At 41.0% G+C, this 20,786-nt stretch overlaps 1 protein-coding gene across 1 annotated transcript; it reads left to right on the top strand.

Annotated features, from left to right (window-relative positions):
• The first annotated feature begins 216 nt into the window (after positions 1 to 216).
• LOC308297629 (sialin-like) lies at positions 217 to 19,979 on the top strand. The gene is given in 12 exon segments (XM_080741141.1): positions 217 to 425; positions 428 to 455; positions 3,135 to 3,331; positions 7,359 to 7,592; positions 8,688 to 8,775; positions 9,942 to 10,028; positions 12,142 to 12,260; positions 12,862 to 13,023; positions 13,479 to 13,611; positions 14,564 to 14,711; positions 14,929 to 15,019; positions 18,419 to 19,979. Coding segments are annotated over 12 exon segments (1,500 nt in total). The 5' UTR covers positions 217 to 365; the 3' UTR covers positions 18,572 to 19,979.
• The last annotated feature ends 807 nt before the right edge of the window (positions 19,980 to 20,786 follow it).

Below are 20,786 nucleotides of genomic sequence, written 5' to 3' on the forward strand. Positions count from 1 at the left end.
GCGATTGGCTGGCTGTACGCCCTGGCTGTTTACTGTGTTAAGAAGGCTACGCATGCCATAATACTTGCTGGCTACAACGCTATAGTACTAAACCGCCGTCTGGTTCTCCGTTTGTCAAAATGAAAATGCGCTTGTCTGTTCTCATTGTTCATTTACGACGGGGCCGACCGACTGATGAAATGAAAATACACTTTTTCTGTTGTTGGACTGTTGACACACGCAATGATGATGATGTGATTGTGTTGTGTTGTTTCATGTGAGTTGAGAGAGAGCAGTCAGATCAGACCTGTGATTGTTGTTGCTCTCTTGTCCTGCGATGCATAAGACGACTTCCGAGAGAGCAGCAGACCTTTGAAAGTGCGATAATGGACCTGTACGGGACGGACACTGAGGGGGACGAGTCAGAACGACCACTGCTTCACCGGGGCCAAGACAAGATGACAAAGTCGAAAAAGGTGATTTGTTGGTTTAGCAGCTAATAAGATAGCTTCTCTAAAGACAAAAAAGGCAGAAATTTAATTTAGAAGTTGCATTTAGCATGCCATTTTTTATTCTGGTCAACACACTTTTTTTATATATTTTACAATTACTCTGCACACCCATTGTACATTGTCTATTACTATGTTATATTATGTGTCTTAGATGCATTTGGCGAAATACATTAAATACATGTTGGTTAGAATTGCCAAGCAAGCCCACAAATCAGAGACTCGTAATCTTTTGCCGCAACTCTTGGAGGAAAGCCAAAAGTCACGGTAAATAACTTTACATCTCGGCAACACTGCTCACCACCACCTGGGTCCCTGTCACTTTCCTAACCGACCACTGTAACTTGGCAACGCCCCCTTCTGTTATTTAAAGCGGTCCGTCCGCTCATTAGTGTGGTTGCCGAATCCATTTGCAAGCATTTGTTTTGCACAAAAAACTTTCCTTGGGCTAGAAATGGCCCCCCAAAACACCCAAAAAACTGTGAAAAGTGATGACTCATCACAAAACCATTGTTTTGTGGGGCCATTTCTAGCCCAAGGAAAGTTTTTTTGTGCAAAACAAATGCTTGCAATGGATTCAGAATCATGACAAACTCCTAGTTAGACCCCTCACATCTTACTTAAAGCAGATTTCTTTCTGGGTATTTTCCTCCTTTATAGAAAGTCGATGGGAGCCCAAGATATGGATAATTCTATGAGTAATTTTCAAAATAAAGTTTGGTACCCAAGGCTAAAAACCATCATTAGGTCCTATTAAGCCTCAATTTTGTTAAGCCAACCCACTGCATGTGAGAGGCAGTTCAGCGTGCGTCACAGCTTTCCATTTCCCCATTCGTCAGTCTCTGCTTCCAGACATCTAACTCCACCTCCAACAATCAGACCCACCAGCTATCCTATAAAAAGGGCTCAGTTTGCTTCAGTCCCCCTCTCTCAACCATTTGTCCTGTCCACATGTAACTCTGTCTGTAGTCTTGTTTTGTAGCCCTGTGTGTTTAATATCTGTTCTACTTGTTGCCACTGTATATGCTCTGCGTTGGGACAGGAAAGACAGAGCAGAGGCCTCTTATATACAGTAGGTACCACATGGGATACCACTTGGTAAGGGGTGGTTGCCTTTCGTGTATTTTTGAACATTGGTTTAGTTAGTTATCTCTTTGTTTTCCCTAGCTGGTTTTTTGGCTCGTCCGGAATCGTTGAGCATTGGGTGTGCAAATAATTTGCTTGGTGTACTGGTATTGCACTGCAACTGAGTGGTATTGCTCTACCTTAGTTTTTGGCTTTACTGACTGCACTATTAGGCTTCGACCAGTTATGATTCCTCCTCGTAATTATTTTAAATTGTGTTGCAAGCTGATTTGATATTGATAGCCGAACATTTTGGCATTGCAATCAGTAGCCAGTCCCTTTTTAAAATGGAGAAGCCAGTGGTGCTGGAAGGATTAGTGGACAGGGGTATCTTGGACTGTTCTCTGGAGGTGGGACAGGATGGAGCAGTTCTCCCTGAATCGGAGGAGAAGGGGGGGTCATCACCTGCCTTGCCATTTACACCGACCTTGACTGGGTCACTGGATGATGCAAGGCTTGAGGATTGTCTGTCCCGCCTCAACAGGGAGGAGAAAGGAGAGAGAGAAGTCAGAGAAGCTGCAGAAAGAGCTCAAAGAGCTGAGCATGAGCAACAGCTCGCTATCCATAATCTCGAGCTGGATTACCAGCTGCAGACAGCCTGCGTCAGGCTGCGTAAATTGGAGCTCGAGTCCGGCCTCTCACAAACTGAGGCAGCATCCATCTCTCCCAATCCATCATCTGCTGCAGTGCCTGCCTCCACTACCTCCTCAACACTACCTGGTAATGCTGTGGTGATTTATTTAGTCACATTGAGCTTCCTTCCTTTTGGGAGTCAGAAGTAGATGCATTTTTTCAACACTTTTAAATGCCTTGATGTTGTACTTGTAATTGACCAAAGCAGGACTGGTTCACTCTACTGCAGTGCAAATTAACCGGTCAGGCACAAGATGTAATCGCATCTTTACCTCTTTCAGACAGTTTTGATTAGGATTTAGTTAAGGCTGGTATGTGCCTTTGAATTGTTGCAACTGACAGTTAAGAAACCACAGGAAAGGTCCCATCAGACTAGTTGAGTTTGGGGAGAAGGGAGCCTTATTTGATAAATGGGTGTGTTTCTAGCAAGGTAAATGACTTCAAGGCACTAAGAGTTCATTCTATTGGCGTTTAAGAAACTTGCCCCAGAGTTTTATGTCATGTATCTGAATGAAAAGAAAGTTTCTTCATTCAGTCACTGTGAGGGAGCAATATATGCTGATGATAATGTGTGAACCCATAAGGGAGTGTTTGTGACACCAAGTGGTAAAGGTTCTTCATCTGGTGTGTGCCCAGTTGACACCACTTCACCTGAAGGCTCTAAAGATTTATTTTTATTTTATTTCGATTTTTTTTTTTAAACCTTTTTACAGCAAAGTAACAGCTGCTGTAATTTGTCGCTGTAACATTAATTTCCAACAGCATACACATCATCAAACAGGGTTGTTTTCATCTTTTCATGCAAGTCTCGTGTTCCCCTTTACCTGGTAGTTAGTTAAATGCATTGTAATTTAAATAAAAAATATTTATGTCCCCCCTTTCCCCCAGCTCCAGCATGCTGCTCAGCACGCTACAACCTGGCCTTCCTGTCCGGTTACGGTTTCTTCGTGGCCTATGCCTTGCGGGTCAACCTCAGTGTGGCTCTGGTGGACATGCTGAACACCACCCAACATGCCAACCACAACCAAAGCTCCTCTGTGTGCCCTGCGCACCCCAGCCCTGCACGTCCCAAACACAACCATACAGTGAGTAAACCTCGCAAACAGTTGTTGTAGCGATCACAGGTGGGTGTGTTGGGGTATACACTATACACGTACAATGCCCAAAGCTAACCATAATGCAGGGTGGTGTGTTTGGAGGGGAGATGGTTTAGCATCATAGCACACAGTCATGATGAAAGCATGATTGCAAATTAGTATTGTTCTCCGGTCCCTCAGCAACTACAGTTGAGATGTTCTAGGACAGTGGTTCTCAACCTTTTCATGCCACGACCCCCAAAATAATCATATTTTAACTGGGGACCCCCACCCTGACAAGCACTAAGAGTTAAGGCATTACATTTGTATAACACGGTTCTGTTGAGAAAATAGCAGATCTAGATCAGCTATTTTCACAATTTCTGCCTCAAATATTTGACAATTTGGCCAGTGTTTAATTTGTCATTTTAGAGGTATTAAAAAGTCCTTAAATTGTCACTAGAAATGTGCATATACCCTCTATACACTTAAACAATGTTGCACATTAAGTTAATCATCTGGGGCCCCACCCACATTAATATGGGGACCCCCCTGGGGTTGAGAACAGGTTTAGAACCACTGTTCTACTAGGACAGTGATTCTCAAACTTTTACATTTCAAGGACCACCAGTTTTGCATGCTTTAGGCCACGGACCCCCATCACTCTGAGAGTGTAGATATGAAAGAGCCTGACCTACAGCCCCATGGCCCAGGAGCAGTTGGTTCCCAAGGCTAGCCTACTTACTTACCGACCGCTCTATCCAGTTCTTCATTACACTACAGTTCCACCAGCAACAACGCCGCAAAAGAAACCTGAAGCTAGCAGACAAGCAAACATTGTCGCAAGTTACCTAAAATTACATATTTAAAACACTGACCTACTTTTTATAAATGGCGAATAAAACTCTTAACACAAAGTGCAATATTGGTACATGGATTCTTGGGATATTGCTTAATGTATAAGTTATTATAGCTCTAATAAATTGGGTAGGACTTAATCATTCTAACAAACATTTCTTAACTCCCAGAATTCTTCTTTTGTGTTGTGTGATCATTCAGTAAAAAAATAAATAAAATAGCTTCATGTAAGGTCAATGAGTGTTACAGTAGTGCTATGGGTGTAGATGGAGTCTGAAGAGGTGAGTCTTCAGTCCACGGCGGAAGCTAGGGAGTGAGTCTGTAGTAAGTGCGACAGGGAGTTTATTCTACAATTTGGGGGCCAGGAGGGCAAATTGTCTAGGACGAGTGGATTTTTGTCCTGGGGTTTTTAGCAAGGTTACTGTCAGCATCCTTGTGTTGGCTGATCTGAGCGAACGGGTGGGGTTGTAAGGGTCGATCAGGCTTTGGAGGTATGGAGGAGCCGGCTGCTTTGAAGGTCAGCATCAGTGTTTTGTATTCAGTGCGGGCCTCAACCAGGAGCTAGTGGAGGGAGCGGAGAAGGGGGGGGAGACATGTGAGAATTTTGGCTGGTTGAAGACCAGTCGTGCCACTGCATTTTGGATCAGTTGGAGAGGTTTAAGTGCACATGCCGGGAGGCCAGTGAGCAAAAGATATAGCAACAGCAAAATACAAATACAATAAGAAAATACAAAATAAAAGGAGTAAGAAGAAAGAAAAAAGAGAAGAAATAATGCATATTTATGTCTTTAGAACTAAGGCCTTTTGACACTACAGAAATAGTGAATAAAATACCTAAAAGAAGTGATGTAAAAAGCAAATAAGAGCAATACCTATTCATTATTTCTTTTCTTTTTTCTTTTCTTTTTTCCTTTTTCTTTCTCTGTTGCTGTCGGTAGTTCATAGCTGCCTGTTCCCACCTGATGTTGTGTGGGTTCATGTGGTTCATAGCTTCCAGATCCCACTGATGTTGTGTGGGAGTTCTGACTGCTCCAGACCGCTCTGCATAACCGCTAGCTTGCATAGCATGTTCAGACTAGGACTTAAGTCTAAGATGTACAGGCTGTAATATCCCCCAAAGAGGATGACACGATCTCCCACCATGCAACAGCACTTCTCACATAGCTCTGAGTGTGGACCTTTCCCCTTTGGCTCAACCTTCTTCCAGGAGAAGATCTCTGGAGTGAATTTCCACAGATCATTGAGGTTCTTCTGGTTCCTGTCACCAAAGATGTACAGCTCTCCATTGTAGACAAAAGCTGAATGTTGCCTGCGTCCTTCTGGAAGAAGCAGCACAGAAGTCGTGCTCAGCCAGACGTTGGTCTCTGTGTCAAACACTCTGATGTAGTTGTAGAGGCCCACCTGGTCCCCGTCGCCCCCAAATACAAACATCTTTGTCCCGATGATGCCTCGAGTGTTAATTAAAAACCAGATCATTGTGGTGGTGTCCAACTTGTACATGTCATTAGTGTATCCGCTCAGATCGGTGAATCCTCCATGAATATACATGACCTATCCCCCAAGACGCAGGCTGTGTGGTAGCGCCTCGCCTCTGGAACAGTCCCAGAAATCTTGGGCTCCAGCCATCTGTGGACGTCGACATCAAAGGCATAAAGCCGGTTGCAGAAACCCTTCCCTCCCCAGATGTAGATGATATAATCTATAAGAACAGCTGTGTGGCCCCGGCGACTGGAAGGAACCTCAACACAATGTTTTCCTCTTCCTATCGGTCACTGGGGGCAGTATCATCCAGCGTAAAGACACTGTGTGGAAAACATCCACTTCAATCTGAGCATCTTTTGTGCTCTACTGCAACAGCAGCAGCAGAACGAATATGTCTTTCTGCTGCTCCATTCAGATGCACCGTCCAGCAGAACATTTCTCACACAGTAGCAATTTGGGTTTAAGTCCTGGTCTGTAGAACAATGGAGTCCTAACGTGTGAGTTAACCTTTATGTTGGTTCAGTCACAAAGGTCTCACAAATCATCAAAGCTGAAGGGTTGGTTTGGTCAATAAAGGAAGCGTACCGTTGATCTCCCTGAATTATAATATTTTATCTACACAGCAGTCTATTTAGCACTGTTGTTGATACATAATTAAGTCTACAGTCCGCTGGATCCGTTGATTAAAGTTGCTGAATGGCACATTGTTTATTGATGATTCATTTTAAATACCATGGTTGTGATGACATGTGTTGTTGTTGCATGATGTCATCACGTAGAATACCCAATGAGGTTATTCCATCTGACTGACATCTGGGAGGTGCCACAAAACTTAAACATATTAACATTACATGAAATAATAGATGTTTCTTTGTTTTGGAAGCCTGAAAGAGTACTCACAGATTAAATGATCAGAATTGCATTTACTGTAGCTTCAAACCCTGAATTCAGCTGATAACCACCAGTAAGACTCCCTAATCGGGATATAAGCGACCGTCAGGTCGCAGCGTGTGATTTTAGGGCAAAATGTGTTGGAGTAGTGTCCAAAAATGTGTTTGAAGAAATTGGCCTGATGGTGGCGCTATATGGGACAGATCCATATGGATGAGATGAGTGTAGACATACTGTGTACCGATTTGCGTGATTTTAGGGCAAAATCTGTAGGAGCAGTGTCCAAAAATGTGTTTAAAAAATCGGCCTGAAGGTGGCGCTATATGGGACAGATCCATGTTGATGACATGAGTGCAGACATACTGTGTACCGATTTGCGGGATTTTAGGCCAAAATGTGTAGGAGCAGTGTCCAAAAATGTGTTTTAAAAAATGGGCCTGAAGGTGGCGCTATATGGGACAGATCCATGTTGATGACATGAGTGTAGACATACTGTGTACCGATTTGCGTGATTTTAGGGCAAAAATTGTAGGAGCTGTGTCCAAAAATGTGTTTTGCAAGAATTGGCCTCATGGTGGCACTAGAAGAGGGTCATGTGTGAATTGATGGGTGGAGGTTGTGGTTTGGCAGGCAAGGAGTATGTGTGCAAAATTTGGCATGGATCGGGGCAACGGTTGCGGAGATATGAGCAGGGCAAAAGTGTGACATGTGACAGACAGACGGACGGACGGACAGCTGGTGGAGGTTTTGATAGTAGACACCAGAACATTTTCTCTAATGCTGAATGCGTATGTTTCTCCTGCAGGCTAGTGTATATGACTGGGATTCAGAGACCCAGGGCTGGATCCTGGGTTCCTTCTTCTATGGCTACATCCTGACCCAGGTGCCTGGCGGCTACCTGGCTGGCCGCTATGGAGCCAAGTGGCTGCTGGGCCTAGGAATTCTGGGAACTGTACTTTTTACAATGCTGACTCCTGTAGCTGCTGACCTGGGCCCTGGGTACCTCATCGCTGTACGAGTGCTGGAAGGAATTGGAGAGGTAGGCAATATAATGTTATTTACCTAGGTTGATGATGATGGTAATTACTACTATATTACTTCTAATGTAATACTACTACAATGCAAATGTTCATTACTTTCAGGACGCTAGAAGGAATAGGATATGTGGGGGTTGGTGAAACAAGCTTTTTAAGTGTACGCTAGTTAGAAACTGTGACCTTTAATAGTTAATAGGTATTTACTATTTACATATACGTTTTCTTATATTTATATATAATATAATAATATTATATATTATAATATTATTATTATTTTCGTTTTGGGGGTTTTATGCCTTTATTATACAACAGGCAGTTCCGATGAAGCAATCTGATTGATTGAAATAGCTACCCGTGCAAATAATGAGCATTGCCACACTGGTCTAATCAAATGTAAACATCAGCTGTGCCGTGTCCTGTCCCAGCACTATGCTAAGAAGCTATGCCAGCAGTTGTCATGTAAAGTTCAAGGACATAGTGGTGAATTCTGGCATTTAAAAAGTATACATTTCTAGCTTAATTATCATGACATTAATTTCTAATTTTTTTTTTATGGTAACTGTTGTATAATTGCAATATTACACTTGTGGGTTGTGCTTTATTGTGGTTATTGGCACTTCAGCCCTGCCTACAGACCTAACGTCTCGTTCCTGCAGCAAGGCTGGCATGCCAATAACCACAATAATGCACACCCTCTCGTGTAATATTGCTTAATTGATAATAGGACAGTAGACTGACAGGAAATGGGGGAGAGATGGGGAGTGACATGCAGCAAGGGTTGTCGGGAACGGGACTCGGAACTCGCAAAACACACAGTCAGGCATTAGAGGCAATATGTGGTATGCGCCTGGAGCGCTAGGCCAGCGACCACCCCAGGTATTTACATTTTAGGCAATTAATACGCTTCAAAGTACCTTATACAAGTACAGATTGAGTGTACTGGTCAAGGAGGCAAAATAGGTTTAGTTAATGCTTACCATTGCAGGGGATTGAACTTGTCTTTTCAGGTATGTGATTTGAGGTTATGCTTTTATCCTCTCTAGATTTGTGTCTGTGGTGTGCAATCCTTTTGATGCTGTCATTTTGTTGGTCTTCAGGGAATGACATTTCCTGCCATGTATGCTATGTGGGCAGCATGGGCCCCACCGATGGAGAGGAGCCGACTGCTCACCATCTCTTACACTGGTAGACCACACATAATATTAAAGTCTCATGACCGTTTCACTCAACATAAATGACTACCTGTATTTTCAACTAAAAGCTGTGACCAGCTCTGTTTGCCTAGAGCAGGGGTGGGCAACTTTGATGCTGGAGAGGGCAACTATATTTTCACACTCACTCCAGAGGGCCACAATGCATATTACAGTCAAAAATAGCTAAAATAGCCGATCTACAAGCTCGATGCGTTTTGAGCTTGTAGATCTGCTATTTTTGCTATTTTTGAATTGGAATCCCGAATTATTTTTAGCAATTTTTTTAATTGGAATCCTGAAAAGTTACAATTTTATTTAATTTCCAATGCATTTATATGTTCATATGTTAACTTTATGAACTTAAATACAAATACATTGTGAATAAAAAAGACTAGTACTAGCCATTAAGATACTAATATAGAGAATATAAGTAATTAAAGTGGGTCATGTTTGCATGTTTGGAATTGTAACGGCTGAAATCAATAACACATTAGTATTCAGATATCAACCTGCAGGCTGCATTAAGTGAAGGTGGGGGCCGCATGTGGCCCCCGGGCTGCCAGTTGCCCATGTATGGCCTAGAGGTTTCATGTGTGACTTACAATAGCGTTACATTTAAAAAACGATAAGGTTAAATATCCGTCTGCCATGTCTTTTAATTATTAAAAGACATGGCAGACGGATATTTAACCTTATTAAAATGTAATATATTTAGATAAATGTTAAATCCCAGCCAATCAAGATACTGAGACATCCATCTGTAGTCTTTGCATTGTGGCAACATTTAAATAATCTTTGTCCAGTCTTCAATTAATAAAAGGTTTCAGATCATTTGATAATTGTTTCACACGCTACGCTGCTGTGTCTCTCCTGTCGCTGTTCTATAACACGCTGTTTAAGGAGTTCACGTCTTCTTCTTTGGGAGGAATTGCTGTTTAACACGTTTAACGGAACGCAGCTCTGTCAACTGGGGCTTCTTAAATGTGCCTTGTTTAGAAGCTCTGTTGTTTCAGCATGACCTGGCAGTCGCTTCTCACCCTAGCACGTTTTACTTGTGTTACTGTTATCAAAAGTGCTAATCTTGTAAATGTAATTTTGTTTCCAGGAAGGGAAAATACTTTTTACACATTTAACATCTTGACAACATGTCTTGCTTAGGAGCCCAGCTGGGGACAGTGATTGCCCTCCCTCTTTCCGCAGAGATCTGCTTCTACCTGGACTGGACGTGGGTCTTCTATATATTTGGTAATGATGCCATTTTCTAAACAACAGAAACACTGCAGACCACAGTATGTAGTACATACACCATGCAAACAGCTTTACACAAGGAATAAAAGTAGGGCTATATATATATATATATATATATATATATATTAAGGCTGGGACTTTAACTGATTAATTGCGATTAATTAATTACAGAAAATTAACACGATTAAAAAAATTTACGCATTTTAATCGCACTTAGTTTTTGCACCACAGAACCTTCAGTTTCGGGCATACTGATCATAGTGATGCACCAACCAAGAAGAGACAACAAACGCAAAGGGAGAAGTAGCCGATCAGAGCGCTTTGCTTGGCCCAGTGGATGCGAAATTTTGATTTAAAAAACTCACTAGTTGATTCACTCTTACAACAAAATGTGTTTTACTTGAAAAAAAAATGCTTCTCAGGTCAAATATTGATGTGTGATTAATTGCGATTAATTAATCACAGAGCCTGTAATTAATTAGATTAAAATTTTTGATCGCATCCCAGCCCTAATATATATATATATATATATATATATATATATATATAGACACACACACACACACACACACACACACACACATCTGGCATACGTACTTTGGTCACTAAAGCCTTGCATTATTTATTCATCCTTTAATAAATAAATATATCAAAAATCATGTATAACACTGAGCATGTAGTGCTATTTTAGCTGTTAACTCACAATATTGAGAATTATATTTTTGTGATATTTGATTTTGTCCTTATCGCCAAGCTTTAATTCAAAGACAAAAGCATTTGTATAAAACTAAAATGATGAAGAAATAAAATACATAAGAGATAACTGCAAACTATAGTTCTACGTTTAAGTTTCAGCATTTGTGAACTCAAGTTGCCTCTTTGCTCACTACTAGTCTGCCAGACTAGACATTTTCTTTTGGATAAGATGTTTGCACTTCTGCACCAGTTTGTTTTTACAGCCAACATTTCCACTACTCATGCACAGTTTGCAGAATGCACAGCTTCTGTATATCTGTTCCTCTTTCTTATTCTGCTGGTGGAAAAGATGATTTTGCAAGTTTAAGAGGAGAATGGAGTGTTTGGGCTCTCTAAGGGTTCAATCCTTCAATGTTCGGGTACAATGTGAACGTGCGTCTGAATCCTGGCATGTGGTCTTTGTACACGTCACCCCAACCCTTATTTACGGCCTTTCTCTACAACCTATAGACTATATTGTGAGAAAAATGGCGAAAATAGCTGATCTACAAGCTGAGGTGTTGCATCATGTTGTAAATAAGCAATTTTTGCTTTTTGCTGGGGCATGGTGGTGTTGTAGCATTTCACCTGTCACATGCCACCTCAGTGGGTAAGCCAGGGCAGGTGAAAACACTGTATGTTAGGAGATTGCTCATTTGTCCTGTATGCATCGATCTACAACCAGCCCTGAGTCTGACTGAGTTCCGGTCAGTTTGTTTCAGGCTAGGCCTAGGCGTGACTGCCTAAAATCAGTCAACACCCACACAACACCACAGTTTTATATTTTGAGATAGAGAAATATGCAGCCATCTATGATTTATAATGGCTTGGCTATGGTGTTTTATATGCCGACCATTCACTGAAAACAGCCGGGGTCACAGTGCCACTGGCCACTCACTGATCTCTTCAAATTCAAATTCTCATACAGAGTGTCCTCCTCACTGGTGCCGATGGGTTGTCTCCTTATTTTAACTAAATTATCACCAGAACAAATTGGCTACATCCTGGAATTGCCACAGCCTGGACTTAACAATTTCTTGTCTGAATAGGCACATTCTGAAATATTAATATATGCAATATAGTGCCATCCTCTGTCTAGTAGTCGATCTTCATTTTCTTCATTTCGAAACGCCACGATGACTATATCACAACCAGTTGCTACGTTCTCAGTGTAGAAAACGTTGCCACCCCACACTCCTTCTACTTATGTATTAGCTAAATACTGATTGTCAGTCAACCTTTGGCTTTCTATATTGTACTCTTGTGAACGAAAACTCACCAAAATATATACTTTATTTCCACAATACAGCATTAAATGAAGATGCATCTAAAATACTGTAAATTAATGTTGTTCTGTTGTTATTTGTCTGTCCAGGAGCCGTCGGGATGGTCTGGTTTGTCCTGTGGGTCATTTTAGTGTATAACAAACCCAGCACTCACCCTTACATCTCAGAAAAAGAGAAACTTTACATCACCACCTCCCTCAAGAATGAGGTAACAAGATTTTTTTAAAGTGAAATCTTATCCGCTGTTGTACATTATTTAGTAAGCTAATACTGTTGCTCCATGAGGCAGAAATCAGGATTGACATTTGCAACATGCAATTTGTGGTTTATTGCTAAAGGGAAAGGTTTACCGGCTATTCACTGATTTGACACTCATGTGATACTTCATTATGAGTGTAATTATATTGTACATTCTTCTTATCATACCACGCTACAAATTCTTTATTGTGCAGTGATGTTGTAAAATCTCAACATACTGCAACATTAACATTTTATTCCTTTATCACTGTTGAGCCAAGTTAGGCCAACCTAATAATCAAACTCTCCCTTGAATGTGTGTAAATGTTTGCCAAAAACATTATTGTACCATATGTGCATGCAGGTTTAACCCATTACAACGGGGAAAGCATTTTAGATTTGAGCTAAAAAGCATTACTTTATACTTTGGCTATTAAAAAATAGCAGATATACAAGCTCATAGCGTGTCACATATTGCCACGCTGTGAGCTTGTACATCTGCAATGTGTGCAAATCTGTATTGTATGTCTGTCCACGTCTGATGTCTGGTTATTATTTTGTCCCTGGTCCAGCTGTCTCCCACTATAAGTCACATCCCCTGGCGCTCCATTGTGACATCAAGGCCGCTCTGGGCCATCGTAGTCGCTCACTTCTCCTATAACTGGACCTTCTACACGCTCCTCACCTTGCTGCCAACATACATGAGTGACATACTGGGCTTCAGCATACAGCAGGTGATGCCTTTTGGAACTTAAGTCCATGCAATCACTTTCTGACATTCTGTTTCTGTCAAACGCATGCATAAGAATAAACCCACACATATACAGTCATTTATTTGTGTTCTGCAGTACAGATGCATGTGCACAATTTGATAGATAGATAAAATAGTTAGGGCTGCACAGGTTATTAGAAATGTAATATACAATGCGTTACTGACTGCTTTATTATCAAATTAACTACATTATTGACTTTTAGAACCAATCTTTATATACTTAAGTCAAGGAAAAGCATATTGGATAGGTTAAAATACAGTCATCATTATGTCACAATCGCCTGACTTGGCCACTCTCAAGTCTTTGTCTTATTGCTCAGATTCTGTCGTGCTTCACGTTAATTATTGATTTCTTTACTGCGCAAATGATGTGCAAAGTAAGGCTTAATGTACATGACTGTCTTCTCTGCTCTAAAGAATGGCTTGCTATCAGCTCTGCCATACATTGGCTCTGCCACAATGACTATACTGGGGGGTCAGGTGGCTGATTACCTGAGGGAGACCTGCCAATACCGCACTGTCAGGGTCAGGAAAGCATTCTCCATCATTGGTGAGGAACAACAATGGCATAGTACATGTTAACACATTAACCGTTTTGTCGGAAGACACGCTACCTTTCATTGACTGGATATTTATCATATACCCAGCATTGTATGTGATAAATACACATTAAGTTATTTAAAAAGTGATAAAATACTGTCACTGAGAAAAAGTGGGCATTTTGGTCCTCAGGCCATCAGTACTAATTCAATGTTTTCTGTCTTGGCTTTAAATTGGAATGAAACTGAAAGGCACAAGGTGTCTTCAATTAGCCCGTTATGTTGTGGCCAAGAAACCTATAAGAGATTTCAGTGTACTACTTTATATACAGCACACAATCGATACAATAGTTCACATAATTAACATTTTGAATAAATCCAACAGAAGCCGTGCCCTACATCCTTGTACTTTTGTCATCGATTATGTTGCATACTTGAGGACTTGCCTATTATAATATGTACTCGTGCATACATTAGGTGTCTTGTTTACAAGCAAACCAGTTCCCTTTGAGTTGATAATATGATAATTTTGTTTTTTTTCCCCAACTACGGTTATGCCTGTGGGGCATAACCTGTAGAGAATGCACCCTTCTGCACACACTGCTGTGCAATACCCGTTGTACCTGTTGTCAGACTAGCGAATGTACCCGTGGTCAAGAGTTGTCAGGAGTCAGAACTATCATGTCATATTGATGTCATGTTGACATCACACACATACACATAAGTAACAGTCACTCATTCACATAAACGCATCAATTACGTGCATTTATTTAAAGAAGGATGTATAAGTACTGTATAGAGTGTGCCACTATTGAACTATTCTCTTGTTTTTTTTTCTTGTTTTTTTTTCTGAGACGGCATCCTTTTTTGCAGTCCTAAAAGTAAGAGAGTGTGTGTGTGTGTGTGTGTGTGTGTGCGTGTGCGTGTGCGTGTGTGTGCGTGTGCGTGCGCGCGCGTGCGTAGCTATGGTTGGTCCTGCAGTGTTCCTGGTTGCAACAGGCTATACAGGCTGTAACTATACCCTGGCTATTACTTTCCTGACCATCTCCTCTTCCCTGGGTGGACTGTCAGCCTCTGGCTTCAACATTAACCACCTGGACATTGCCCCCTCGTAAGATTTGACCATCTATCTGCTCTATATTTACCTTCTATCTGCACTCGAATTCCTTGACCACTTAACCTGTTGTTCGTGGACAAAGGCTCACTTAATCCAGACTTCATAGGCCTTTATCATTCTGCCTGGATAAGGGCGTCTGCTCAATTGTTCACAGTGTAGCAGTCAACCAGGTTTTATGAATGCATGGTAACAAACGTGTTTCTTTTTCTAGATATGCTGGCATTCTGCTGGGTATCACCAACACTTTTGCCACCATTCCTGGCATGGTGGGACCTGTCATCGCCAGATTCCTGACAAAAAATGTAAGATGTAGACGTAGACGTATTCCCCATAAAATTGTTGCAGATAATGTTAATCAACAAAAATGCTAAATGGAGCATAGCGTTAGTTCAGGCAGGTCATGATAGTCTAAACTAAGATGTATGCATATGGAAGAGAGATCTCAGATCAGAGCCATGCCACCACACAAACATTTCCTGCTTATATAGCAATTACATCAAATGTAATATAATGGAGTCATGGTGCTTATAAACTGTAGCCTTCTAGTGTCAAGGGTTGAGGCCAGGATTAGCAAGTATACATTTGGCCACTAGAGGGTGTACATAATCTATCATAGAAGGAAGCACAAACATTGATGATTAATGTTATTTTTGTCACCTTTTTTCTTTCTTTCTTTCTTTATTTTTTCAGTAAAATGTTGATGAGAGCAGTGCTGGAAAATTGCTGTATTGTTATCAAGATTTTGAAACAAAAGCCCGTTTTAGACATTATGTAAGTGTTGATAAGCTTTCGGTTAGCGAACAGTTTCCCCACTAAACACTAAACAGTGTGGGACATAGTATGAGTTGAGTAGTATTAGCATAAGTCCTTGATTATGATTATGTGTTTACAATACTTAATACATGATGGCCTACTCACATTACATAGTAATATCTAAATACAAGGAGCAATAATTATACTTGAGTGGGAGTGCTATACTGCAAGACATTGTCACTGGTGTGCTTCAGCTGTAGGCACATGGCTGAATGCTTAGTGCCACAGATCAGCAAGCCAGATAGTGTGGGGATTTAAGGGGAGCAAATGCAAATTTCGTGCAAAGTTGTCTTAAAGCGCAACATTTTGCACAGATGTAGCCCAGGGCTTGCTCTAATGATTTAGCTAGGGCGCCCGAGTAACATGAATGCTCACCCATACATGCATTGTTTTCTGAGGCCATTTCTAGGCCAAGGAATGTTTTTTGTGCAAAACAAATGCCTGCAATGGATTCAGCATCATGACAAACCCCAAGTTAGACCCCTCAGATCCAACTTAAATACCCAGAAAAAAAATGTTTTTCTGGGTATTTTCCTCCTGTCCTGTATAGAAAGTCAATGGGAGCCCAACTTGATTTGGCCGCTGTGGCGACCCCGAAGGTCGTCGGCTCGGGCGCCCTAGCTAAATCATTAGAGCAAGCCCTCGGCTACATCTGTGCAAAATTTTGCGCTTTAAGACAAATTTGCACGAAATTAGCATTTGCTCCCCTTAAATCCCCACACTAAGAGCCAGTATTTCAATTTATAATATGACCTTGAGTGAATTATTGCGATTAATAATATTTATGGTCACCGTTGTTGGCTTACAGGTAAGGTAGCCTACTCGGAATAAGGTGGAGGCATTCAGAGTTCTTTTGATGTTGACATCTTGGAAAGCTGAATGCTTCAACCAATCACAATGTGAGGTGAGTTCCGAACTAGTGGTTCCCAAACCTTTTTTAGCTTGAGACCCAAACGATCCAAGCTTGTAGGAGCTTTTAGATCTGCTACTTTCACTACTTCAGTAATGTAATTTTATTTACCAGTAAGACTCCCTAATCGGGAGATAAGCGTGCAGCGTGATTTTAGGCCAAAATGTGTAGGAGCAGTGTCCAAAAATGTGTTTGAAAAAGTCGGCCTGATGGTGCGCTATATGGGACAGAAATCCATGTTGATGAGATGAGTGTAGACATACTGATACTGTGTACCGATTTGCGTGATTTTAGGGCTAAATCTGTAGGAGCAGTGTCCAAAAATGTGTTTTAAAAAATCGGCCTGAAGGTGGCGCTATATGGGACAGATCCATGTTGATGACATGAGTGTAGACATACTGTGTAGCGATTTGCGTGATTTTAGGGCAAAATTTGTAGGAGTAGTGTCCAAAAATGTGTTTTAAAAAATCAGCCTGAAGGTGGCGCTATATGAGACATATCCATGTTGATGACATGAGTGTAGACATACTGTGTACCGATTTGTGTGATTTTAGGGCAAAATCTGTAGGAGTAGTGTCCAAAAATGTGTTTTGCAAGAATCGGCCTCAAGGTGGCGCTAGAAGAGGGCCATGTGAGAATTGATGGGTTGTAGTTTGGCAGGCAAGGAGTGTGTGTGCAGAATTTGGCATGGATCGGGGCAACGGTTGCGGAGATATGAGCAGGGAAAAAGTGTGACGTGTGACGTGTGACGGACGGACGGAGAGACAGACAGCCAGTGGAGGTTTTGGTAGTAAGTGCGACCTGACGGTCGCAATAAAAGTACCAGTAAGACTCCCTAATCGGGAGATAAGCGACCGTTGGTCGCTTATCTCCACAAATAGGCCAAAAGTTTGTTTTACCAATTATCAAGACATACGGGCAGTTGACAGTTTGCCATGGTTACTCATTGAAGTTGAATCTCCATATATGGAGATAACCTACGCATCACACTAAGTCTGACCTCACCAGCCCATATTTGGGCTTGAGCAACTTATGTCTCCATATATGGAGATATGATGACATCACACAGTCCTCAGCCGATGATGTGGCGTGATGTCATACAATACACAAACGAGCCCTACAGTGTAAAGGGGCAATTCTTGCCAGGAAAGAAGCATTTCTTCGACTCAGACCTTATCGCCAGGGTTGGCTTATAGCAGCTGTCGGTAGGACCATATATGGATTCTGTTAGTGTGGATCTCCTAACAGGGCATCATCTGGGATACAATCCCTTTTATGCCCATATATGGAGATCCCTAACATAATCCCTTTCATGCCCATATATGGAGATCCCTAACAGAATCCCTTTTATGCCCATATATGGAGATCCCTAACAGCATCCCTTTTATGCCCATATATGGAGATCACTAACAGCTAACAGAATCCCTTTTATGCCCATATATGGAGATCCCTAACAGAATCCCTTTTATGCCCATATATGGAGATCCCTAACAGAATCCCTTTTATGCCCATATATGGAGATCCCTAACAGAATCCCTTTTATGCCCATATATGGAGATCCCTAACAGAATCCCTTTTATGCCCAGTTGGTTGCTAGGGTAAAAAAACATGGTTGCTATGGTAAACAGTTGGTTGCTAGGGTAAACAGTTGGTTGCTAGGGTAAAACCATGGTTGCTAAGGTGGTTGCTAACGTACACTAACAGACCAGCAACAACAGACTGTTGCCACAGCAACGTACACAAAGGTTTGTGTACACATGTGGTGTGATGTCATACTGAAGATATATGACATCACACCGTACACAAACAAAGGTGTGACGTGTGACGGACGGACGGACGGACGGACGGCCGGTGGAGGTTTTGGTAGTAAACTGCTCCCTAACGGTCGCAATTAAAAAAGGGTTTGACATTTTTGTTGTTGAAATAATAACCAAACCTACTGTTTGTGCAATAATGTGTTTGACTGATTCTCTTCTAGAACACTATTGAGGAGTGGCAGCTGGTGTTCTACATCTCTGCTGGGATCAACGTGATTGGAGCGACCTTCTACACCCTGTTTGGCAGAGGCACAGTGCAACCCTGGGCAGTTCCCAGAACCTTCACCCAAGGGCTCCTAGTTGAGTCTCATTAAAACAAGTATCAGACTGTCACCTGTTAACAGAAGAGAGAGATTGTCAGTCATGTGTTGGAGATTGTCAATCATGTGGTAAACACTTGTGTCTGCCATATTGTGGCTGCTTTGCACACAAACACTATTGGGAAGACGTAGCCTTATATATAAGCGGCCTCTTAAGCTGATTTTAAAGTTCTCTTTGTTATTTTATGATGGTAAGTGGACCATTGCATTGTATTTCCTGGTTATAAGGTCCTGTTTAAATAATTTTATTTTGTTCTTTTTTTATATATCTGTACATTTTATCTATTCATGTTTTAAGTTTTGTTTACAGGACTTGCACTTTCTCTTTGTCAAATATCAGGTGTCAATTATTTTTTCATTAAGTAATGAAAAGTATTTAACCGTTCGCGGGGGCTCTAGGTTTTCTGTCCTAAAAGGAAGTTAATTGCATTCAATTGGCCTCCTTGTCATTTTAATCAGGGATTTATTAGACTGGGGACGCTGTTTGAATGCGGCTAACCCTCCTAGTAGGATAGGACACCAGGGGCCCTATTTTCGTCTATGCTAAACCGTAAACTTCTTTAAATTTTTTTACTATTTTGAAAAACATTTTTAAATACTTCAAATAGCCGATTTACATCAACACGTTGTGAGCTTGTAGACCAGCTATTTGAACTATTTAAAAATGTTTTTCAAAATAGTAAAAAAAAAAGGCAAAGAAGTTTAGGGGTTTAGGGTTTAGCATGGACGAAAATAGGGACCCAGGTGTTCATTCTGCAGTACTGGTTCTCAACCAACAGGTTTTATTCTAGCCATCTAAATCATCAATCAAACACGGTGGAATAGAACATCACTGTTCAACAGTTATACCTGGAGCTTCATTTATAGAAATGATCCTTTGCCCTATAGCATCTTATCAAACAAATGAAATACAATTAGGCTAATTATACCTTGGGGAATGGCACAAAAAAAGGTTATAAAAAAACACACACAACATTATAGCCATTGATATGCTTTGGAGAGAAGCATCCAAACAATCTTGACATGAAGTCTCATTATTCATTACCGTTTTGGCTTTGATTTTCTTATTAACGTGTTATGTCTTCATAAATGAGAGTCCTAAGGGAATGTGAACTAAACAATCTGTTACTATACTACTACCTTGTGCCTTATACAGTACAGTAGTTTAAGGGTTAGAGAATTCAGGACTAGGCCTATATATATCCTATATCTAGAAAATTACATTACTCATTGCAAAAGATAAATGCCATCAAAAGTTACTGATTTTTTAAATTCTTTAGATAGTCTTAATGTGTGTAATGTATGCTTTAGCTAACATTTGTTATGCAAACGTTAAAGGGGGATGCTTAACTTATACACTGTATGCCATATTCACAAATATTTGTGTCCTCTGGCAACATTCCGGGGAAAAAAGTCTGCATTGTATTATGTCAAGTAAAGTAAGTCATTCACTAAATTACTCTCTAAACAAAAATGTGTCTTTATTATTTACCATGCCAATTATTAGGGAAAGATCTATATTTAACTTTCCTATTAATTTTGATGATTCGGAATCATCAAAATTATTGATATCAGGTCCGGTCTATTAATCTAGATTTAACCTAGATTAAAAACAATGAGGGGAAAAAAGTTTAACGGTTTGACTCTTGTACATTACAAATTAAATGTAGGCCTAATGTCGGGGTGAAACTCCTGGTCCTCGTTAAGAGGGGTCCTTGAGGGAGTTCCAGGGGGTCCCCAGCTAAATGATAGTAAGGAACCAAATGGACCCATGTGTATGTAACTGAAACCCAATGGACGGGTCCATTTGTACACTCTGAGTTAAATTAACATTGATTTTATAATTGGGGTCCTAGAGATACCATTAAATGGGAGTCCATAGCCTAATAATGCATGTCAAACTGGGGGTCATTGAGGTTAAAATGGTTTGGAATCAATGCTAGAGTTACAGAAAATATGTATATTTTCAAATGGGGGTCCGCGGGCTAATAAGTGTCAATTTGGGGGTCCTTGACATGAAAACGTTTGAGAACCACTGGTTTATCAGAGCAGTGGTTGTGGTTCTCACTTCTCAAAGTGGATTTCATGGACTCTGGGTTCCTTTATGGGGGTCTAAATTGACCATTACAAGTGTGTAACTTTAGGGTCCATTTGGTTCCATTTGTAAACACTGTCAACGAAGTTAAGGGGAGACCTTCAAATTTCTGAA

Source organism: Nannobrachium achirus, assembly GCF_963921795.1.
Source record: "Nannobrachium achirus genome assembly, chromosome: 13".
In the NCBI taxonomy this organism is placed as follows: domain Eukaryota; kingdom Metazoa; phylum Chordata; class Actinopteri; order Myctophiformes; family Myctophidae; genus Nannobrachium; species Nannobrachium achirus.